This window comes from Hydra vulgaris, chromosome 11, assembly GCF_038396675.1.
Source record: "Hydra vulgaris chromosome 11, alternate assembly HydraT2T_AEP".
Taxonomy (NCBI): Eukaryota; Metazoa; Cnidaria; class Hydrozoa; order Anthoathecata; family Hydridae; genus Hydra; species Hydra vulgaris.
In genome coordinates, this window is record NC_088930.1 from 40,294,884 (window position 1) to 40,320,640 (window position 25,757).

At 27.6% G+C, this 25,757-nt stretch overlaps 2 protein-coding genes across 2 annotated transcripts in view; one reads left to right on the forward strand and one right to left on the reverse strand.

Moving 5' to 3' along the window:
- Positions 1-2,120: 2,120 nt before the first annotated feature.
- LOC136087027 (tigger transposable element-derived protein 4-like) lies at positions 2,121-6,308 on the reverse strand. The gene is made up of 3 exons (XM_065809533.1): positions 6,269-6,308; positions 2,712-3,763; positions 2,121-2,621 (listed from the first exon to the last, which is right to left on the reverse strand). The coding sequence occupies exons 1-3, from the start codon at positions 6,306-6,308 to the stop codon at positions 2,121-2,123; spliced, it is 1,593 nt and encodes a 530-aa protein (XP_065665605.1).
- A 9,986-nt stretch (positions 6,309-16,294) lies between these two features.
- LOC100207320 (autophagy-related protein 9A) overlaps positions 16,295-25,757 on the forward strand; it is a 44,568-nt gene continuing 35,105 nt past the window's right edge. The window contains exons 1-2 of the mRNA XM_065811068.1: positions 16,295-16,540; positions 23,357-23,465. Coding sequence (XP_065667140.1) covers positions 16,429-16,540; positions 23,357-23,465 — 221 coding nt within the window. The 5' untranslated portion in view covers positions 16,295-16,428. The remainder of the gene's footprint in view (positions 16,541-23,356; positions 23,466-25,757) is intronic.

Consider the following 25,757-nt stretch of genomic DNA (forward strand, 5'->3'; position numbering starts at 1 on the left):
TAAAGGACGAAGAAAGAAAGTTCAGCGTATCTATTGACGAATGGACAAGCGTTAAAAATAGTAGGTTCATTGGTGTTCATTTATACAGAAATAATGAAAATAATTCATTTAACCTTGGTTTGATTTTTTTCGAAGGGAGTTGTACATCAGAAATAACTTTGGAAATACTGTCACAAAAATTAGAAGAGTTTGGTCTATCTTTACAAGAAGATATTGTGGCTGTTATGAGCGGTGGTGCTGCGGTTATGAAGAAATTTGGTAGATTATCGCCTGCCTTGCAGCAATTATGCGAAAATCATGCCACACATCTAGCAGTTTTGAAAAAATTTTATGTTAAACCCAAAAATGAAATAAATTAATCCGAAGACGAGCATGAGACTGTTGATAGCGACGATGATGCTAGCATTGGAAGTACAGAAGATGACTTTAATTTGGAATGACTTTAATTTGGAAATTGACGTGTTACGTAGCAGATGACTTTAATTTGGACAGATGACTTTAATTTGGACAGATGACTTTAATTTTGACAGATGACTTTAGTTTGGAAATTGACGTGTTACATAGCAATAACTTTCAACTTAAATCCTAAATTAAAGATGCAATTGTAGGAATACGAAAAATTGTAAAAATTCTCCAGTGAATAATGGTGTTCTACAAAAACATGTAAAAGACCAAGTACAAAAAGAATTGGCTTTGCTACTAGACTGTAAAACACGCTGGAATACTATTGAAATAATGGTGAAACGGTTCTTTAAAATCAAAAACTGTGTGCAGATGGCATTAAGTGAATTAAATTTAAACCACTTGTGAAAAGATAATTACATACAAATGGCTGAAATTCTATTAGCTGTATTAGAACCAACACGAATAACTGTAGAAGCTTAAAGTCGAGCAGATGCAACATTATTAACGGCGAAAGGAGCCTTAAAATTTTTATTTAATAAATTAGAGGAGGAATGTAGAAAGAACCAAATAAGTAGAGAATTCTAACACAATATCAAAGAAGAAAATAAGTAAAAGGAGAAATGATAATGTTGTATCTTTATACAAATTTTTACATAACCCCACAAATGATGAAAAATATGTTTCTTCTTTTTTAAAATCTTCGTCAAATAATGATATTTATAAAACTGCTAGGGAAATATTCGATAGATTGTATGGGTCATCCGATTCCGAAGAAGATCTAACTGAAGAAACGTCCACTAGCAGCAATGTCAACACTGAGTTATCGCTTGAAGAACAACTAAATTTAGCTATAAAAAATACAACAAAAGAAATTATGCCACGCCAACGTTGCGATAATGATAACCAGAATCTTTATTCGACACTTAAAAAAGAATGCAGCATATTCCAAACAACTGGTCTAAGGTCACAAAATTTGGAAAATCTAAAAGATGCATTATCTACAATAAGACCAACTTCAACGCAAAGCGAACGTAATTTCTCGATTGCTAATGATTTTGTGACAAAAAAAAAGAAATAGATTATCAAACACATCACTAATAACTAGTAAATAACAATTAAAAACTTGTTACACTTGCATATTTCAGAGTAGGGGAGATGGGGGCGCATTGATCGCCGTAGCAGTGTTTTGAAAATTGCGCAGAACCTGAAAGAGATGTAAAAACTTATTAACTACGAAACACATGTAGAACTATCTGGCTTTTGGAATATATAAATATTTTGATTTTAAAAAATGATAAACATGAATAATTTTAACTTTTAAACAACCCTCTCAAAAGATCAATGTACCCCAAACTATGGGGTACTATGATCTCCGACTTGGGGCACATTGATCTTATATGCGTAATATTATCTAAACGTTTAACACTTCTATAACTAAATCTTGTAAATAATTTAGTCAAAGGGTAATATTGTATAACATATAATACTAAATTTTTTAATTATTTTTTAAATATAGCAGTTAAACCCACTAGTCTAATTTTTAATTAAAAAATGTATAAATCACAACAGCTATAAGCTACCCGCTTTATATACGTTTAAAACTTTACAACAACTTGAAATTTATAAGAACTGAAATATAAAGACTGAAATAAGAATACAACTTTTAAGTTTACAAAACTTGTTAAAAGTACAATATTTTGATTAAGAATATTTCATCATTTGTGAAAGTCAAGTTGTGAAGCAGCTTTTGGTTTACATTGTTTTTTATTCCTAAGCAAGTAATTCTTAGTTTCTTTCTTATCTTTTGTGGAGACTTTTTGTTGATTTTTGGTTTGCTTCAAAATTTTCTTTTCTTTTGACAAACGAATTTCATTTCTGACAGGAGTATCAGTCAAGATCCTTGTTTTTAACTGCCTACTTTTAACTTTTTTTTTTCTGGCAGATGCTTTTGGGTAAGGTTTTAAAACCTCAGGTGAGATAATAGAAGCAACACTTGTTGACACTTTGTTTAAAATACTTGTTTCAATATTTACTATAGTTAGTTCAGACTCTATGTGATTAACATGTGCTGGTATCATTTCAGATTCCATGTTGTTGACAGGAGTGATAGTAACTGTATCTGGAGCAGCTCTATCTGTAACTGATGATGGTAAATATTCGTCATCTTTGAAAATTTCAGAATTGAATGGCTCAATGCCAGCTACTCTAAATCCTGTCTGTATATTAGATGGTGAGAAAGCTTTTGTATACGGTTCTCAAACTATTGAAACAATATCATAAATGGTCATTGGTCTTGGGTTTGAAACCATCCAATTATCACATGCAAAATTGTAAAACCTTTTCAATGGTCCAAAAACAGTTCTATCTAATGGCTGCAATTTATGGCTGCAATGGGGAGGAAAACTTATTATTGTAATTCCATGTTGAATTGCAAGCTCCAAGCCTTTAACAGAAATATGACTTTCATGACTGTCGAGAAGTAACAAAACTGGAGATTCCTGAGAACAGTTTGAATATTTAACAAAATGTTTAATCCATTCTATGAAAATTTCTGAGTTCATCCAACCAGAAGGATTTGCAAATCCCACACATCCAGGAGGTCCTTCCTTAATCATGTAATCATGAAACTTTACCCTAGGAAAAATAAATAATGGAGGAATGGAATTTCCAATAGCATTAGAGGCACAACATGCAGTTACCAATGTTCCTCGTTCTGCAGATGTGATTCTTCCAACTTGTTTGCTTCCTCTACCAGCTAAAACCTTTACCGGCTTTTGAACGGTTGTTAAACCAGTTTCATCAACATTATATATACAGTTAGGATTATATTTATATCGATTTCTTACCGTTTTAAGATTTTGAAAAAACTCTCTTACAGTGTGTTTGTTAAAAGCTGTTGATCGAGCGAAGCTCGTTGCTTCAGGTGTTCGTAGAGACAACTCTGGTTGTCTTTTCATAAAACCTTGCAACCAATCAATGCCTGCAATTTTATTTTTGATCCATGATGATGGGCATATCTTATTGTTTTTTAAAGCAAATTCATATGCCAATAATCGCGTTGACCTAGTTGAAAGGCCATAGTTCATTTTTGATGCAATTAGTAAATAACTTGATAAACTTTTTTCATCTTCTGCTGTAAAAACTTGTCTATTGTTGTAGTTAGGCTTGAAAGCTTCATTTGGATTAAGCCTCTTTTTACGACAATATCTTTTTAAAGTCATTCTATTTATGTTAAACTGACGTGCTACAACATTCAGTTGTGTTCCTTCTAAAACTTTATTAACAGCTACTTTCATTGTTTCACTTGGTATAGCAACTTTATTTGTTTTTTCAATTCTATTTCTAACCATTTTAAGATCTGTAAAAAAATATATCAATAAAAACATATGTTTTTAATAAATGCTAATATTTAACATAATAATATTATGTTAAATATTTTTTAATTATTATGTTAAATATTATTCTTTTGATATTATAAGATAATAGTATTAATATTACTAGCTTATAACATAAGTAGATTTAAAAAATGAAATGCTAAAAGCTATTGTTTGTTTATATATAGTTTTTTTTTAAATTATAAATACAATTCCATTCGTTTAACTGTATTGCTTATAAACAAAAACATGGGGCACTTCGTCTTCTATGGGGCACTTTGATCCTCCGATCAATGGGCCCCGCATAGTCAAAGATCAATGTACGCCAATAGGTATAGGTAACATATTGATAGCAATATCTACTGTATAAATTGCAGCCAAATAAAAATTATATATTATACTATACACCTAACAGTTACAAATTTAAAATAAAATTGTTGTTAACCCATACAGACATCTAAATAAAAATATATTTGAATTATAGTACGATTTAAAAAAATCACTTTTTATGACGAAAAACAACATTTTCTTTATTTTTTTTTGACGCTGATAACCTTATGAAAAAATATTACGAATAATCAATTAGGGAAGCATAATGGTTAATTAAATTGCAACCTCACTTCTAGTAAGGCAAAAATGAACGAGTAAAAGCCAAAAGATCATACTGCCCCGGCGATCAATGCGCCCCCATCTTCCCTATATCTTTTTTCGTCATATTTTTATACCATTTCTTATATCAATTGACTTTTATATTTGTTATGCTGTTTTTTCAATCCAATGTTTGTCCATATACATTTTATGAACATAAATTATATTAAAATTAAAAAAAAAAATTATGATTTTAACATTTCTCAAAATTTCTACTGAATTCTCGAGAAGCTCGTTCTCAATTTCTCATTTTTCTCATTTCTCGAGAATTAAAAAACATCGAAAAATCTTAATCACTATCTTAACACAAAGTGCTTGTTTGGACATTTAAAGGGTTATAGTAATGAAAAAAAGGAGCAGAATAATTTGTCCACCATACGTCTAATATCCGGCCCACTGTGCACTGGTCGGAAAAATAATCCCTGAACCAAACTGTTTACATATCTATAAAAAAAAAAAATGAAATAATGGATAATGGAAATTTGCTGCCCGCCCGCATACTTTACAGTTTTTTTTTTATGACGGGAAATAACTTTGCAATTCAAAGTGGCCTTAAATAAAAAACAATAAAAAAGCACATTTCGATAAGCCATTTTTAATTTTAATGAATCTTATAAATATCTGCCTCGAATTCAAATAAAATTAAAAAGACACGTCATTTTAACGTTGAATAATCAACGTTAGTTTATCAACTATAAATCAACGTTGAAGTAACGTGGAAATTCTGACGTTAAACTTTCTACACTATTAAGACATTGAAAAGAAGTTATATTGTTCAACGTTACTATATCAACGGTAAGTCAACGTGGAAGCGACGTTGAAAGTTCCGACGTTAAAAATTTCAACCTTGTTCAGACGTTGACATGACGTCGTTTGCTTGCTGGGATCTTATGTTAACTTTGTATTTATATTAACTCTAAAAAAAGATATCACTATAAACTAACTATAAAATCGACAATATTGTTTTAAAGTAAAATATAAAATTGAAAAAGATTTACAAACACAAACAAATTGTCGATATATTGTTTATCTGTTAACATTTACTAGACCATTTTTAAACTTTTTGCTATATAACCTGCGAAATGGATATGGAAGATGCCTTCTCTACTACTTCTGGCAGAGATATCTTCAAAGAGGATGACTGGAGTCAAAAACTTGTTGAAAAAATATTTTTAATTGGTAAACTTTTATTTTTAGTCACTCATTTGAAGCACAAAATTTTTAACCAAAAGTTAATGCGACTTATCTACTGATGCTGTCCCAACTTACTGAACACAATTATAATCGTAACTCAAAAAATCTTTAATTAAAAAGGACTATTTAGCTACAGCAGCTGAAAGGACAGATTTGTACTAGATTTCTATCCACAATGCCATATCTAATTAAAGTTTAGGTTTTTATTATTTTGTTAAAATTTTCCTGGATTTAACACTTAGGTTTTGAGGTTTTGAGGTTTTATATAAATCTGCAGTTAAAATAATTTCCTGTTTAACTGTAAAATCATCTTTAAACTTAGTACACTCTAATAGGGAAAATCTTAATAGTCCATAAAATACTCCATAAATAAACTCCATAAAATCAACTTTTTTAAAGCTATTTTTACCTTCTTCTTCAATCTTTTAAATCTTTAAAAACTACTTGCATGATTATTGCACACTAAGCTTGCACACCAAAAGCACTTTTAAAAAAAAAAGAGTCAAATTTTCAATGATTTCATTTCTCAATCAATTACTATAAACTTTTATAACTGAGGGAGTTTTTATTATGTACAGAATGTTCTTGTTATTTAATGAATGCTTTTAAAAATATTTCTACCGTATACCTTTTCAAAGAATTCAAACCTGTTTCACAAGAGTATTCTGTATATTTCTGTATATACATTTCTTCAAATATTAAGAAGATACCTTGCAACATTTGGGCCACTTTTGAGTGATAATTTTGCATATTGTATTGCACCAATATTACCAAAATGTATTTTCAATAAAGAAAGCAATGGAAAATCTTTCAAAAGAATTTTTAATGGTGATATAATGCGTGCTTTATTTCTTTTTTTTTTTACGTTCTTCAAAAACCAAAACAAACCAAAAAAAAAAAGATTCTGGATGATTTTTTACGTTAGTAGGAAAGTATTCAAACGTAGATGTGCAGGGCATTTTTATGACTATAAAAAAATAGTGCAAAGATAATAGACAACTCTTGTAAAATATTTTCATATAAGCTCTCAGCAACTCGTATAATAATCTTAATAACTTATGATATATAAACAATAGCTTGTGGTATTAAATAACTCAATATGTGGTATTAAGTATCTCAATAACTTCTGGTATAAAACAATAACTTGTAAAATATAACATGTTAAGTTTTAACATTTGGTACCTACATACCATACCAGCAATGTATTTAAAGTTATGTGCTCAATATTTTTTTAGCATTTACAGTGGTAAACATTCTAGAACAGAAATGATCAGATGACTAATTACAACAATCTCATTAATACATAATTATTTGCAATTGCCATTTGTCCATGACACTTGGATGTAGAGTGGGTATTGCTTATAATCTTTTTTTTAAACAGGATCTTTTAGCATGCTATTCATGTTATATTAGGAAGAATCTTTTTGGCAGTTTTTATTTTTTTTATTAAGCAGGATCTTTTAGACTGCTTTCTTTGTTTTAAAGTATTTTTTGCTTGAAAATGTTTTGCTTGAAAATGTATTGACAAAACTCTTTGTACATTTTTATGGTTTGCAGGGCCGGGTTAAGCACTTCTTGGCCTCCCGGCACTTTAGGTCTTCTGGCCCCTGTTGGGCTCCTCGTATTCAGATTTAAGAGCGGTTTAAAATAAAAAATTCTTTGTAATTGTTGCGCTATACTTTATAATGTGTTTTCTTTTGTATTTAAACAAGCATCTTGCGTTATTTATTATTAAAAACACGATGCAATTAGTATAGGTTTTAAAACCCCTTTTGTTTGCATTTTAAACTTGTAAGTGCAAATATGATATCATTTAGGTCGATGGAATCCAATACCCAGTTTTTTATTTAAATTATAGAAAGATCTGAAAGACGTTCCTGAAAACAAGCTCTAAAATGAAGACATTCGTTAAATAAGTAAAAGTTAAGATCAATAGGATATTGGTCAACGAGTTTTTGTGCACTGCAAGTAATCTCCGAGACACCCATGCTGCAGAGATTCACAAGAAAACCAAAGAGAGATTCAGAATAGGCTTTCTTGCTTTTATCTAGATTACTCATTAGTTTGTCCGTGATCTCATTAACGTTGGCTATCATTTAAGATTGCCCATGAAAACACTGTAGTTTCCACACTGTTAATTTCATCATCAAAATGTTTCTTGCGTGTTCTTGGGAGTCTTTGAACTTAGACATATTCATCCGTGTTGACCAAAGACACGAATCCTTTTCATATTGCTTAAAATTGGAGCGAATTTGTTGCACGTCATGCTCCAGGGAAGTTGTACAGTTCTTCAACCATACCTAAATTAAGCTTCACAAACAGTTAACTTTGTTGAACCTTTTCATAATTCTGTTCCAAATGATTATTAAAATAGCTGTCTCAAGTTGTTCCATTTTGGTCAAAAGTCCGAAGGCCTTTGCTTTTGGTTTTGCTTTCTGATTTTCGTTAAGATCAAGAAGAGCCTGTATAGAAATTATTTGTTGACAAGTATACATAATCACATATAAAAAATGTTTTATTTGATTTTCTAAATAATCACCTTGAGCTGACCAACGAGTTTGAGAGAAAATCTAGGAAATCTTTACACGTATTCCAGCAAGGAACTTTAACTTTAAGATGCATTAATACAAGAAACTTTGATTTTAAGACATTCATGCGTTGATGCTGAAAAGGAGTCATAAATTTTTATAAAAAAAGCTTAAGAAATTAACAGTAGCTCTGTTACTTCTAATAATGACCAGTACATGGAATGAATTTGGCGAGAACGTTGATCTTTTTATTTAAATGATTATGCATGGGAATGAATGCTATGAACTGCTTAACTGGTTCTCCGTTTTGTACACATCGGGAGTAGAATCAACGATAGTTGAGAAATATTTCGCAAATTTGATTTTGCTAACTAAGAAATTATGTTTGAAGTAAATAAAAAAGTTATACCATAACATGTTACTTAAGAATGATTATATTTCCTATAAGTTCCATAACCTCGGCGACTATTAAGTGTATGAGTTCTTCGAAAATGCCTTTCCTTTGTTTGAATGAGTTATCAAGTGTTAGGCGAGGAAAGGATTAAGTTTTACTAATAACTCAATACATCCAATAAAGTTTTCGCTGCATATCGATCCTAGTTTTTCGTCTGATCCGCGGAATGATAATCCTCAAGGACAGAGGCAGATAAAAAATTTTCTTTCAAATTATATATCTCTTAAAAATTCACTTAGATGCTCTGGCTCCTTAAACTCTGTGGCCTCCCGGCACGTGTCCAGTGTGTCCTTTGGCACTGATGGTTTGTAATTCTTCATTGACAATAAATGATAATACTGTCACTACATCTTGTTTTAAATCGTTTAATAAATAGCCAAGACAACATTCAGTATTCTGCCGTTTAGTAAATGCAAAAATCAGAAAATTAAACAGTCTTTGAGTGGCATTTAGAAAAAGGAAGATAAAGAAATTTAGAAAAACACCTTTAAAATACCAATAATTCTAAGACATATTATGAATAAATACAATTATATAACTAAAACATGTATTTTTTATAAGCATTAAGTTAATATGTTTATTTAAAATTAAAATAGTCTAAAGCTTTTTTATTGAAAAAAATTATGTAGATTTTGTGGATAAGTATTTTTAAAAAAAAATTTGCGAAAGTTTGACATTTTTAAAGCCATTATGAAAGGTTCTAGCAAGCTTCCTTTCATATCTAGTAATTAAACGGATAAATTTTTGAGTAGAGTAAAAGACCTATGTTTCAATAACAAAATTAAAAAAAAAAAAGTTTAGAAGATTCGACTTTTTTTGGGACTTTTGGCTACGGAAAAAAGATTCTGACCCATTGTGAGTGAAATTGAATAAATCAGGTGGATGGAATAATCTACTATAGTAGTAGATTATTTCATCCCAATATGTAAAACATCAAATTGAAACTAATTTTACACCTTTTTTTTTTATTTCCATTTTTATTTAGTAAAGATAATGGTCATTTAAAAGTCGTTTACAAATTTTCCATTTACATGAACCAAATAAATGTTTATTATATGCAGTGGGGTGGAATAAATTAGGCGGATGGAATAAACTACCACAGTGCTCACCTTTAAAAACATCCATTGAAGTTGGCGATACATCAAATCACTCATAATACCATCAACGTTTTAATAATTCTAATCAAAATAATCTTCAAGAGTTGGATATATTTGTCACAGCAACAATTGTCACGGCCAACAATTGTCACAGCAACATCACCTCATCAACTATATGTACATTCAAATTCAAACAATATTTTATGGAATACCGTAATGTCTCAGAGTATTAGATTCTGTAGACCAATTATGATGGAGTATGTAAAGGAAATTAATAAAGTAGTATTAAAAATAAAGGAAGAAATTGAAAAATAAATTCTCAATTTATGTCCTGAGTTTACCTTTATGAAGAACACAATATTGTTCTTCATAAAGGTAAACTCAAGATACAAATATTAATCAAATAATATTGTTTACAAATAAATATAGTTGATCAAAACATACTTTTGTATATATTTGGTTAATAAATTTTGTTAATGACGGAATAAGTTAAATAAAAGAACAACATAGTTTCTTTAAATAAATAATATATATAAATAATAAATATAAATAATAAAATAAATAATAAAAGTATTTACCGCATTTGATGCATGTCTGAAATTGTTTCTTTTATATTGCCCAAAGTTCTTAACTGTATAATTTGTATAATGTATAATTTTATATTTATTTGCTTACTATATAAATTAATTAAATGCACTAAAAAAAAAAAAGTTAAACAAAAAATTGCAGTGATTCGACTCAAATTATTGGATTTCCGATACAAAAATCCTAAAACCCCAAGGGTTTATTTGTCAGTTATTTTTTATTATAATTGTTTATTATTAATTGAGAATTGATACGACAGATTTTAATTCTCAACTATAGATATAATATGTAAAAAGTTTTTATAAGATATAACTGTATAAAGTTTTCACCCTCCCCAAAATGAGGGGGTTGTAAACTTTACATAATCATAACTTTCAAAGATATAAGATTCCAAAGAAAAATAAAAATCCAAAGCAAAGTTAAAACCTGTCTATGTAATTAAATTTAGCAGAAGATAGCGACAAAAAATTTTTTTTTGAACTTTTTGCCTTCATATTTGGGGTGAGGGTTAACTTTTTGGGGTATTTTAATCCTGGGCTTCAATCGCCGCAACTTTTTTGTAAAACATTATATTTTGACTTAAGCATGAACATAATAAATTTGGAGCATTTCAAAAATTGTCTTTTGTTTGGACAATGCTCGAAAGTATCATATATAAAAAATCCAACTGGTGCCCCCAGCGCTCATCTTCATCTTCTCTCTACTCCTACTCTGCTGCACCTATGAGCTGGTTAAACACAAAGTAAAAAATATTATCGTAAGTCTCTATTTTACTCAACTAAGGTTTCATATTCACATAAATACAACGATTATATTTTTGGCCACCTTTCTCAATGGAGAAAGGTGGCCATTGTGGGGTGAATCCAGCATTTTTTAGTCTTCGAGACAGCTATCTTCCAGACATAAAGCAAACTCCAAACATTTATATGTTTATACTTATGTTAAATAAGTATGCTTTGCAAACAATTGAAATGATTGGAGCCTGGAAACAAAAAAACTCAAAAATCATTGCCTCACTGCCCCAAACGTGAGAGCAACAAGTTGATAAAATATTTTTTGTGCTGTTCTCAACTAGACTAATATTCATCGATAAATTTTAAGTTTCTTAGTATGATCTCTTAGCGTTCAAAAAATATGACCATATAAAATTTGTAACCCCCTCAAATTGAGGGGGGTTCAAACTTTATTTGGTCATAACTTTTGAACATCAAAAAATTTAGACAAGGTTTAACTCATAAACATTAAGAAAACTCCCTATGTTAATGAAATAGAATTTTTTCAAAACTTGCTTAGTATGTTTAAAGCACAAAGTCTATGCTTCCAAATACTTGAATTAGTAATTTTAACTATTTTTGAAATCATAATAAACAAAAATAATTTTTATATTATAATACTAATAATTTTATTCTATACTCATATGGGTTTATACAAGTTTATTTTTTGTTTATTCATTTTGATCTTGTTAATAATTTATTTTTATTTCACGTGAAAACTTCATATCAACAGAGTTTATGACTTTTGGCTTCTGATTGTTCCCATCATTTTATCTATTTAATTTATATTTATGTTTATATAGTGACGAAATAAATTATAATTATTATTAAAAAATATATTTTCTGCTTTTTTAATCAATGAGTTTTTTAAAAAACCTTATTTTCATTAGTTATTTTATAATAACTTATGTAGGTAATATGTAGATAATACAATAATATAATAGATAAATGCTTGTGTGGAAAATAAAATAAAATACATTATTTTACAAACTGTGTGATAACATGTTTTTTTTATGTTACTATGTTTTTTAAATTTCATACTATTATGTTTTCGAAAGGTTTTAATTATTAGAAACTTTATTCTGAAATTTGTCTTTTATTTGTAATGCTTCTCTTTATATCATTTTTATTATTATATTATAAATACTTTGTATACATATAAGTGTAAACAAAAATTTTAAAAAACAATATAATATAGTATTAAAAACTAAATAAATAAATTATATGGCATCATGTTGTTCAATTGGTTTTCCATTACTTTATATAGTAATGAAAAATCGGACTACGTAATAGTTTTATCTTACAGTCCGGTAGCGGTACCTAAGTACTTAGTTACTAATAAGTAAATCGCAATCATTAACAACAAGTATAAAACGCGTTTAAATGTTTTTATTTTTTATTGTTGATTAAAACAACATGTACCAAGTATCAGTAGATTGTTTTAGGTCGAGCTTCAACTTCGTTAACTTCTTCAACACCCGCGTCGCTCACCCATGCAACGCACTACCAAACGAAGTTGTCAGCGCGCGCGTGTGTGTGTATGATTTGTATGTGTGATATGTGTGTGATGTGTATGTGTGTGATACGTTTTTATTTGTGAGTAATCGTATTAAAAGTACTATAAATATTTCCTTAAAATATATATATAATTTTAGTTTATTTATTGTTATACAACAATAAATAAATACAATAAAATTGTATTTATTTATTGTTACAATATTATTATTATACAATATTATATTATACAATATACAAATTATACAAATTATACAAATACAAATTATACAATAAAATTGTATTTATTTATTGTTATATAACAATAAATAAACAAAAACTTTTATTACGATTATTGATATTAAGATTATTATATATATTAACTCATTGTTACTTCTATTTCAGTAGTTGTTTTAGTTAAATAGATTATTTGTTACGTTTTGTCAGTATACTACTATTTGTAACTTTCCTGTCTGTGTATAAAAATCAATTGTTGTTTTAAAATTGATATTGGTTTATTATTATATAATTTTCTTATTATACTTATAATTGTTTGTTTATTATTATTATTTCATGGTATATACTTAAGATTAGTTTTTAATTGTTTGTAAATCACCTCGGTTGTACGATCTTTAATCGAAATATATTGATTAATTAACTGTGTCGACTGCTTTAAAGCAAAACTTAATCAACCACCTCCTTAGTTACCACAGCGCATCATCTTCCATGCAATCACACACCAGCTAGCCCGGAAAGTTATTGATAGGTTTGGAAACTACTAACTATTAACTATTAATTACTACTAAGTCTTAGGTACCGCTACGGGTTGTAGGGTAAAGTTTTTATATTTTAGAACGGGGTATAATTTGAAACCGTTAACTTAAGGCAATTGTACGCATGCGCACGGTTGTTTATAAACAAACATGAATTTCGAAGTTTTGAAATTTTATTATGAACTGTTTTATGTTGTTTATGAAATAATGTTTGGAATGTTAATTTTATATATATATATGATTATATATATATATATATATATATATATATATATATATATATATATATATATATATATATATATATATATATATATGTATATATATGTATGTATATATATATTAATTTTATGTATATATGTATATTTTATAATATATATATATATATATATATATATATATATATATATATATATATATATATATATATATATATATATACATATTTATATATATTAAAAATATTATATAATATATTATAATATAATATATATAAATAGATATATACATATATATGTATATTTTTATACATAGTATATATATATATATAAATATATATATATTTATATATTTATATAATATATATATACATATATATATATATATATATATATATATATATATATATATATATATATATATATATATATATATATATATATATATATATATATATATATATATATATATATATATATATATATATATATATATATATATATTGCAGTTGATTTAGTTAATAGTTATGTATTTTAATGACTTTCACATTGGCTTATGATCATTTTTTGTCATAAAGTTTAACTTAATTTTAGTTTTCTTAAAAAAATATATATATTTTAATTTGCTATACTTAACTTAAATACAAAAAAAAAAAACAAAATAAATTGAAAAGTATATAAAAATTATTTTAAAAAATTAATTGAAAAGTTTATAGTTGTTTATTTAGCCTAATGGTTGACTAATTGCTTTAGTTTCTTCATCAATGGATCTCTTTGGAGTTTTCTTTTTATGATATGCTTGAGATCTAAAAAAGCTTGGCTTCATTTAAATTTTTTTTTGCAAGATCATTCTGGAACTTACAACAATTTGTCCTTATAGAGCAAATGATAGATTTTGTTTAATATTTATCTCTGAATTCTTGCTTGTTTTCACCGCCAGCTTCTCTTTCAATAGATTGAGTCTGTTTATAATGCCTTAAAATAAATCCAACTGAGAATTGAGAAGCACAAGTCAATTTTTAAATGTCAACTTATGACAGACAAAGTTATTGAATAAAAATTTCTAAATTTTTTTAAACTATGTCTTTGTTAACTCATTTTAATCTGATAACTATGATAACCAATACTTATTACAGTCAAACAACCATACATTAACTTACATGTGCAAAAAGATAAGAGAAATGTTTTAAGTAGTTTCTGAGTAACTAAGGATGAATGGTTGCTAAATTTCATCATGTTCAACCGATAATTAGCTAATAGCCATTATTTCAATTTCAACTCCTTGTTTAATTTTTATCAACTCATTAAAAGAAGTGTTTTTATTTTATAATGAATAATCAATTGATAAATTTCTTATAGTATGTATACCATCAGATGGCTTTTTTTCTTCAATAATTTGCTAAATACAAGAGCTATAAACTTGTCGATTTTATTTAAGAATTACTCATACTAGAAATACTCATAATAGATATGTAAAAATCAGTCATGTAGTTTTAAAACTTTAACTACAACTTATTAGTGAAAATCATTTTTTAAAAATCCAAAAATTAGGTTATTTGGCCATTTAACAAAGAAACCTAATTTAAACAAAACAATGCAATACATGTTTAAGAAAAAATGAAAATCACCACTCACAGAAGTAGATCATCAAATAGAATGCAAAAAAATTAATAAGAGCTATAAATTTGTGAACTTTCTTCAAAAATTACTCATACAAGATGCACATTATTTGTGAAAATCAGCAATATGGCTTTAAAACTTAAGCTAAAGTTTATTAATGAAAATCATTTTTGAAAAACCAAAGTATGGTGTAGTTAGGCACAAAAAAATCTAGTTAAACTAGAGAAGAGTTCCTGAACTCTTCCTGATGATTAAGAGTTCCCGAACTCTTCCTGATGACCCAGCAATGGTGAAACTTAAAGTTGAAGAAAAAAGTTAGATAAGTGTTATTTACTAATTTATTGTTCCTCTGTTCTTTAAGAACATTGAGCACTCTATTTGTAAAATACACTAACATAATTTACATATATGTATATATATATATATATATATATATATATATATATATATATATATATATATATATATATATATATATACATATATATGTATATATATACATATATATATACATATATGTATATATATATATACATATATATGTATATATATACATATATATATATATATATATATATATATATATATATATATATATATATATATATATATATATATATATATATATATATATTTATATATATATATATATATATATATATATATATATATATATATATATATATATATATATATATATATATATATATATATATATATATACTCTTGCTTGGTTGTCTTAAATTTTTACCATAAATTGTAAACTTAATATTTTAGAAAAAAAAAAAAAAATTTAGTTTAGAAGACCAAAAAAGTTTTAAAACTTGAACATTTTTTTTTTATTCAATTGATAGATTGCCTGCCCAAACCCTCAATCGATGTAACCCACAGTCCATGTAACTCCTTGCATGTTCTACCTATTTGTCATTCAATATATATATATATATAATATTAAAAAAATTAAAATAAAATTATTCTGAATGTTTTTAAAACATTCTAGTCTATTGATTTGTGCTGTAGTGGTTTTTTAAAGAACAATAAATTTAATTAGTTTTCTCAATTACATTTAATTGTTTTGAGATAAAGTGTACATAATTTTGTCTTCTTTAAACACAACCTATTTATAATTTTTTAGATCAAAATTTTGTATCAGACATTTATCACCATCATTAATTTTATAAATAAAGTTGTTGGAGTATGGAGTTCTAAAAGATGACTAAAGTTTGGAACATATTTGATTATTTTATCAAAAAAATTATTTCATCATGACAACTTCCTTTAATTCAATACCTTATGTAAGAGTTGCTCCTGAAGAAGATGATGAGTTCTCTGAACTACCACCAACTGTTGTAACTACCAAAGGAGTTGATAAAAATGGTAATCATTTATATATATTTTAGTTTTGTTTGGCGCTAAACTGCAGATAGAAATACAGCTTTCACATAAATTTGGAAATAATTTAAGTATTTCATTTAAATTTCAGTTTAGTTCGATTATTTTGAAGTTCACTAATTTGTATAAATTAAATCAAAAATTGATTATAGAATATGTTATATCTAATATAAAGGGAGGTGTGCTGGATACTTAACTTGGATCTGTTGATCTAGTATTCACTGCATTTAACATAGCCTTTAAGTGCACTGTAGCAATTTGTTTGAGTAATATTTGAAATTTTTTTAAAGTATTGCATCATTCGATATTAAATGAGCCAATTTTTTGGAAATTTTCCTAGTGACTATTTCAGATTTTGTAAAATTTACACCTCCTGTAGGTTTTATGGAAAAAAATAATTTCTCAAAAATTTTAACTCATTATGTTGAAGTATTCTAAAATTATGGCAATTTGAAAAATTAATGTTTTAGCCTATTTCGAGAAATTTATTATCTTTTTCAAAAAAGCCTTTTTTTTTAAATCTGTATAAATAAAATACTAATTATCTTAAATATTTAAAATCAATATGATTGCAATAAGCTACCTCAACTTTTAAAAAAAAATTACAATTTATTTTACAAAAAAAATTATTTTTGACCATTTTAGCCTTAAAAGTTATAAAAGAAGCACTTTAAAAAAAAAAATTAATATTAATAAAGCGAATAAAAGCAGAATATACAAGGAAATGTGAAAATTATTTTACTTTGTGAAAATATAGGTTTTGTAACACTGAATTTAAAATTATAGAAGCTATATCCCCCTAAAAACGCCTCCATCCTCAAAATGCTAAAGTTAGGTCCATTTAAGAACAAAAATTAACAGGGTATCCAGTAAATTTAACACTTGAAACTTTTAGGATTTTTAATTTACCTTTAATATAAGAAAAGAAATACAGAAATAATAATTTTGGGATGTCTTGTAGCTGCTAAGATATCTGAAATTTAACTTTCTATCAAAATAGGATTCTGGAATTCAAAATCAGTTATTTTGAGTTTGTTATATAGTTAATATCTTTACAACCCATGAATGAACCGAATGAACTGACATCTATCTGTTGACCAGCCTTCTACCCTTTCTTTATCTATTAGGCTGGAACAGATATATTTATAATACATTTTTTCTAGTTTAGGATGTTGAATGCTGGATCCTCTTAACTCAATGCATGGGTTTTGCTTGTGCCTCTGTTTTTACGACTAGGCAACTCATTCTATTATCTCCTAATGAGGGTACAGCTCTAAAACTTTATTTTTTCAGTTTTATGGTTCTGTGGCCGGCTGGTAGCCAGGTTTTCAGAACTCTGTCATAGCTCTCAGAGAGACTGATTCCATCAACAGCTTAAAAATATCAGAGTATTAAGAGTGCCATGTTGTGCATGGATGGTGTCTCTGTTTGTACTTTTGGTTTGCTTTGTCGAGGCCATATTTGGAGTCCTTTGTTACCGCTTAGGGTTTATTAATAGTAATAAGGCAATTGCTTGGACTATTGGATAGTGTACTGAGTACAATCTATGTCTTGAGTCAAGCTCTTTAACAAATTTAAAATTAAATAAAGTACCAAAAACTATAAACACAATAAACCATCATCATTATCAAGTTCTCTAAACCTATAATTCACGAATATTCGTGGTCTTTGAATTAACTTTTCTTCTATTGTGTCTTATCTCTTGTAAAGTTCACCAAACCTACTTTCTCTTTGTGAGACTAATTTGAGTTTGGCTGTCTCATCTTGTGATCTTAGTGTTGATGGTTATCTTTCTTTAATTCGTAAAGACTCCAATAGTCACATTTAGCCTGGGCATTTACATTCATAAGAACTTACCTATTCTTTTTTATGCTTTCGTTTAGCACCACTTCACTCTATCGCCTTCCTCTTTGTTCTATATCGCTCTCCTTCATTTTAAGACTGCACTCTTTTTGACGTTATTTCTGATCAAATTGATCAAGCCCTCTCTCTTTATCCATCAGCCAATATCGTTGTTGTTGGTGACAAATGTTCTTCACACTAAATGGCTTGGCTCTAGTGCCAGTGACTCTACAGGCGTTAAGGCCCACAACTTTTGCCTTTCTCAATCACTAACTCAAATAGTCAACTTTCCAACTCGTTTTCCAGGCAACCCGAATAACTTACCTTCTCTACTTAACTTAAGTCTTGTTTCTGATCCTCGTCAGTGCTCATTTTCTCCATATTCACCCTCGGGTGCTTCTGATCATGGTTTGACCTCTCTAAAGCTGTTATCTCAATCTTCTTCATTATCAGAATCCCCTATCATCCTACTTGATAGGGAATTCTGATACACTTGGGGAGAAATCATTTGTTTTCTTGCTGATAAATGTGCTTCTTATATAACTTCTTGGATTCAGACATGGAATCATAAATCTCACACTTATCTTTGTATGAAATACTGTTGCCATATCTGAGGCGGATCTTCCAATGATGCCCTTTCTCTTTTAGACAAGATGCAAAAACGCATTGTAAACCTGCTCTTGCAGCCAACCTCCAACCATTTTTACATCATCCTGATGTTACTTCACTTTCTTTTTTCTACAAATACTATAATGGTCACTGCTCTAAAGAGCTAGCATCTCTTGTGCCGTCTACTGAAATTCATTCTCATGTTACTTGTCATTCAATTAAGTATTTTTTTTCCTCGAACATCAGTTCTTTGGAATTCGCTTTCTTCATCTTGCTTTCCTTATTCACATAATTTGCAATTTTTTAAGTCTTATTTCAATCGTTATCTTGCTCTACAAACATCATCTTTTCTCTTCCAGTAACTTCCAACTCTAATAGTGGTTGCTTGCTGCCTTGTTGGAAGCAAAGATGTTAAAATGAAAATTTAAAAAAAAAAATTTTAATGTAAAAATTTGTTTATTTGTTCTTTTTTAAACGAGGAATTAAAAAATTAATATAAAAATAAAGGTATCCATACATAAAGACTTATATTTTTCCAATATATGAATAAATTTGATACTCAAAAAAGACAAGAAATAAATCTCAATTAAAAGAATGCAAAATATAAGATTCTTGTTCTCAATGTTATAGTGTTCTCAAAATTAAATATTTTTGTTGAACATTTCAAAATTTAATAATATTTCTTAATATTCTTACTCAGAAGTTTTATAGCTGTTGCTGATTGACATTGTGCAACCAGAGTATTTACTTTTGCTAAGACATAAATTTTACATAAATATCTGAATCATCTGCAATTTCTTGTACAATTCGATCTACCATTTATTATCATAGACACATGCAAGGTATATTTCAGTATGCAAATCACCTATGTGGTCCAAAGTCCAGCCTTCTTCATTATTAGTTGCATCAACTGTTGTAAAACATGTATCACCTGATATGCCTTTTATTTCTAGCTTCTTATAATTACAGGGTATAAAACAGTGATGTTTGCGCATTACTGGAAATCTTTTATAATTCTCTTGGAAAATCTTTTATAGTAGTGGTCATCAGGCTTAACATTTGCTATATGATCTGTTATATCAGTTTTAAAACTACTAATGAGTTTAATACCTGTTATATTTTCATTACACCAATTAAACGTTTTAGTAACAGAAAATATTTAATTATTTTGCAGGCTGGTCCTTGCTAGAAGTTGTTTTACAGCCTCACCAATGCCATCACATGGACTTTTACCATGGCTTGTTGCAAAAAATTGACACTCTGCACATATTCCATTCTTGAAAATAATGACATAGATTGCTAAGAGTTTTAAAGTATTTGTACTGGCTAGCTGCTCCATCAGCAAAGTAATAACATAAGGTCAAATTTGTCAGAACAATTTTTTGTATCTTTTAAAACTCTAGTTAAAAATGCATATTATCCAATTAGTTTATTGGTTTGAGTTTATTTTCAGAATCTTTATAGTAAATAAAGAATAGAGGTAGTGTTGCTTGGCTATTATTTCACTGAAATCCTTGGGCCGCGTCTTGTGTTATGAAACTATAATTTTCTTAAAAATCAAGCAAAATAATAATTTGGTTTTATGATTTTCTTTCAGTATTCGAAGAAATAAGGACTGTACCTTTGAAATAAAATGGTGTGATTGCAAGTTTTCAATTGTACAAACAATTACCTATCTTTTGCAATGAATTTATGTTATTCAAATTAGTATATTTTCTTAATAAATCACACTTTTAAAATGTTTTTTTTAATGAACTTGAAATTGATTTGGCTTTCAATAACAATAACTGTGTACCTATCATGCTGTTAAACTCCACATCAGGTACAAATGCTTTTTTTATCTGCAAAGATATAGCTGAGAAAATGCTTCAGTATCTTACAAGTTCCATATTTGTCACTGTGAGCAAATGTTTTTCTAGGGAGTCTAGTCACTGGATGGTTCTAGCAGGCCTTGATAAACCATTTAGGCTAATAACTCAGCTATAAATGTATCTGTAAATTTTATTTCTCTAAGTTCATTTGCAGTTAATAGTTTTTTAGGGTATTTTTCTTTCTAAGGTTTGTAATTTACCATGAATTGATTAGCAGATTTTTGACAAGTTAAGATCTATAAAAAAAAAATTATTTGAGTTATTTGGCAGACCTGTGACACATCATTCTAGAAAAAGTTTATTTGTGAAAAGTTTATTGTATATCAAAAGATGTTTGTCTGTATCTGTTTATCTGTATCAAACGTTCTTTTCCAATATTTTTTTTTTCAATATGTTATCTTGAAGAGTTTTCTAGAATATTTTATGATCCATGTAAAATAAAATAAATAGTGCTTTCAAAAGAAAAAAAAATTAGTCAGTAAAATATTTGTTATATCATTTTTTTCAAACATTAAAAAGTAACCATATTTGCTAAAGACTTAATTTTTTTTGCACCACAGGAAAACTATTTCACAAAAATTAATTTATAAATAACTACTTCACTTTATGTTTTATTATTATTATGTTTTATTAATTTTTATTAATTAGGAATACAAGAAAACACACTAGAAAATGTATTTAAAAAAGCCCATACAATTTTTAATTGATTTCACAAATAGCTGTTTTATTAACTTATATATTAGTTTGAAAGTTTTCTATAAAAGCATAAAATTGCTAACAACGAACAGTTAAGTTTATTTAAACAATTAAAATCTTTTCAAAATATTTTGATAAGTTCAATAAATATTTTAAGATCAAGAAGGATACAAAGAAAAGGGTTGCAAAGAAATAAGCAACAAAGGGGCAAATAATAGGTATGAAAAATACTTTGTGATCAGAGAAATAGCAAGAAAGATAAAAATATCAGAGAACTATTTCAAAAATACTCTTAAAATATTTAAAACTAAAATATGCAAACAATCATTATAAGAGATCACTTTATTTAAAACCATTTTACATAACAAATTTTAAAAATATTATAAAAAAAGGTTTTGAATTTATACATTCCTATTATAATCACAAGTAACTTTACAATAAATTTTTAGTAAAATATTAGTTTAAAAGATTTGAAATAATTGCAAAAAAAAATATGTTAAAACATTTACATTTGTCATAAAAAATACACGCTTATATAAATAAAACAAATTAAGTATAATATTTTTAGGTAATTTAAATAAACGGTATTAGTTTTAAACCATTGTTAGAAGTAATTTATTATTTTGTTTAAAATCCTTCTCTTAATATACTTTTGAAAAGATCAATGAGTCAGAGTTGTTTAAAGTTTAAGTAATTTAAAGCAATTTTTTTAAGTATTTTTTAAAATTTTAATTGTCAAATATCTAAACAGCAATCGTCAAATTGTCAAAAAATTTGTGGCCATGATAGTCAAAAAAAAAAAATGTGTGACCGCGTGATAGCATGCCTTTCCTGTCCAATTTGAACTTAGATGAATAAAAAATCAATCAAAGTAAGAAATTCAATTCGATGCAAAAAAGATGTGTAATTTGAGAAAAAGCACATGGAGAATATTTAAATACTAAAAAAAAAACAAAAAAAACTATGTTGTTAGAAAATTTCTTTGACTGCGCTGGTCAAGTGGATAGAAAAATTTTTTTCAAGATTTTTTACAAGATATTTTTAGATATTTTACTACAAGCTATTTATATCAGCAAAACTATAAATATCAATTATCCAGCATTACTTGCATTTATTAAGTAACTTTATTAACAGTTTTTTTTTTTTTTTTGCAAGAATAATTTAGGTATTACATAATTCAATGGTATTGTTATCCAGATAATACAACAAAGATAATGCCAAAACAATTGGATTACAAAAAATTATTTTACCATACTTTGTATACACATGATTTTCTGTAAATGTTATTAATTTCCAAAAATGTTTGATTTATTTTCATAAGTTAATAATTAAAAATGGTGTTTTATAAATTTTTTTTGTTATATAAACTGCTTTAAATAAAGTTACAGAACACGTGCACAACTAATGTCTTGATTTTTAATTTAATTTTTTTGAAATGATGTTTTGAGTTGATGTTTTATTTATGTTTACAATTTTTTTCCATTATTTTATATTCTAATTATTAAGTTATTTTTTATTCAATGCATTTTTTACTTATTTGCAAATCATGCAAATCTTTGTAAAATATAATGATACATTTGCCAATTACACATTTTTTATTTGATATCTCTCAATAAATTTTTTGATAACTATCGATTAATTTTTTTATGAATACTTAATAACCAATAAAGTTTCTTATGTTTTTTCTAATTAAGTCTATTAAAAAAAGGATTTTTTAATTTTTAATTTGGACATTTACTGTAAGATGTTAAAATTGTATTGATATATTTTAAATATAAAATAGGATGCTGGACACATATTGAAAATCTAGATGAGTTTTTTACCGAAGTTTACACATACCATCAATTGCAAGGATTTGTTTGTCTTTTACTTCGCGATGTATTTGAACTTACGTAAGTAATCCCAGATTGATATATATATATATATGATGAATTCCACGAAAATCGTAACCTTAACTTGATTTTATAAACTAATTTTTTACAGTAAATTTATGATGTAATTAGCTTTGATATGTATCTAATCACAAGAAAATATTAAATAAATGAATAAATAAGTTCGCTAATTAATGTTTATGGTAATTAGTGAAACCGAGGTATGTTTACAAATTGCCTGGGAATTTTTTGTGGAAAATGCAACTACAGTATCTTTAATTATTTACTGTTATAAAATACATCAACAGGTAAGAATGGTATCATTTTAAAGAAGAAATGTTGTACAGTAAATATGTAAAATTAGTTTTTAGAAACTATTAGGTAAATTGAATAATTCATCAAAGTAAATAACTACATATTATCTTAATATTTAAAATTTAGAATAAATTGTATGAATATTGGGTATATTGTTTATGTGAATGAATGTTAAATGTGCGTGACAGAATCACACAATATCATGATGGAATCACGCAATATCGTTACGGAATCACACACTTTTAACTTCAATTTTACATGCTTAATTTGTAGGGAGTTTTCTAATGTTTTATCTTTATATTATTTGCCAATAAATATATCTACTATTAGGATTGTTCTTTACAACTATGCTGCATCAATTTTCTATTGTAGATATAATTTATTAATTAAAACATTATGCCACCAAAGAGTGCTGCTGAAAGACAGCAAATGCGCATTGCAAAAGTTAAAGAAAATTCTGCTATGCTTGAAGCCGCTAGAGCAAAGAATTGTTTACGAAAAAAGAGATGGCGCTCAGAAATGGACAACAAAGAGGCAGCTGATTTTAAAAAGCGAGCAAAGCTGGCCACTCGTAAATGGCGTGTTAATAAATCTTGTTCCTTGGCTACACCTCTTACTGCAATCGAAAATGAACTTTCTTATGTTGTTATTGTCCTTTGGAAAAGCAAGAAGAAGAGTCAAAAACGCTCTTCCCAAAAGTCCTCGAAAAAAAGCAGCTGTAGTTCGAAAATCGGCCAGTGATATTTTGAATATTGAAGTAAAGGGTCCTTCATCAGTGACAACAGCAGATTACTCATGCGTTACTACTTTTATAATAATGATAGTATATCACAAGTCATGCCCGGAAAAGCAGGCGTTGTTACAGTTTATTCAAATAGCGGCAAAATTAAAATGCAAAAACGCCATCTTGTAATGACGGTTGCTGAAGCATACCAGACTTTTAAATCTGAATTTTCAAATAACATTATCGGAAAATCCAAGTTTGCCTCGATGCGTCCAAAGAACGTACTTTTAACCAGTGATATGCCACAAAACGTATGCGGATGCAAATACCATAGCAACATTATTTTGTTACTAGACTGTTTACATCGTCAATATCCACAAATATTTTCAACGTATTCAGATGAATTTGTATAAAATTGTGTATGTAATTCACAGCAAGAAGCTTGCATGTTTAACAAATGCGGTATGTGCAAAGATTTTCGTCTTTTTACTGAAAATTTCACCAGTAAACTTGAGAATACAGATGACTAAGTGACTTGGTATCAGTGGAATCAGGACAATGATAGTTATTTAGTAAAAGAGTTGCAGGAAGGTAGTGTTCAAGATGCAATTGATTTGATCTCATCTCAGCCTATTGCCTTTCTACAATATGTTTACATAAAACGTCAACAAAACGATATCTTACTAATCACAGAAAGCTGACGCACAGTTGCCTGACAGTACATCTTGTATCTTGCAGATGGATTTCGCAGAAAACTATACTGCGACTTTTCAGGGCAAGATCCAGTCAGTACACTGGAAACAGAAACAAATAACTGTGTACACGATTATGATTTGGCATCACTCTGAAATAATTTCAAAAATATTTGTCTCAGACTGTCGTGATTATGAAAAACATTCCGTCGCTGCATATACTGCGAAAATTCTTGAGTTTATCAAACTGTCTTTACCCACAGTTGATACTGTGCAGATATGAACCAATGGACTAAGTAGTCAGTACAAAAGTAAATTTGTATTTATTCTGTCTATAAAATTGAAGGAAGTTTCTGATATACAGCTACATATGAATTTCCAATTGCCAATTGAAACGGTTACTTCCATATCTATCAGCAAAACAATTCTCCAGAAAACAGATATCTGTTTATTACTGCTAGAAACCATTGTAAAAAGATTTTGTCTAACGCCAAAGCCCGCTATTCTCAGGTCATGAAATCTCGTATCTCATCTCAAAAATTAGGCTCTCGTGACTTCTTTAACAGTACTAATAATAAGGGC

Excerpts from the sequence above, each read along its gene's own strand:
- LOC136087027 (XM_065809533.1), bottom strand. The coding sequence starts at position 6,308 with ATGTATATACAGAAATATACAGAATACTCTTGTGAAACAG. Across the intron at positions 3,764-6,268 it reads AGAATACTCTTGTGAAACAG|ATCTTAAAATGGTTAGAAAT; the intron begins GTTTGAATTCTT and ends ATTTTTTTACAG. Across the intron at positions 2,622-2,711 it reads TTGCATGTGATAATTGGATG|ACAGGATTTAGAGTAGCTGG; the intron begins GTTTCAAACCCA and ends TCTAATATACAG.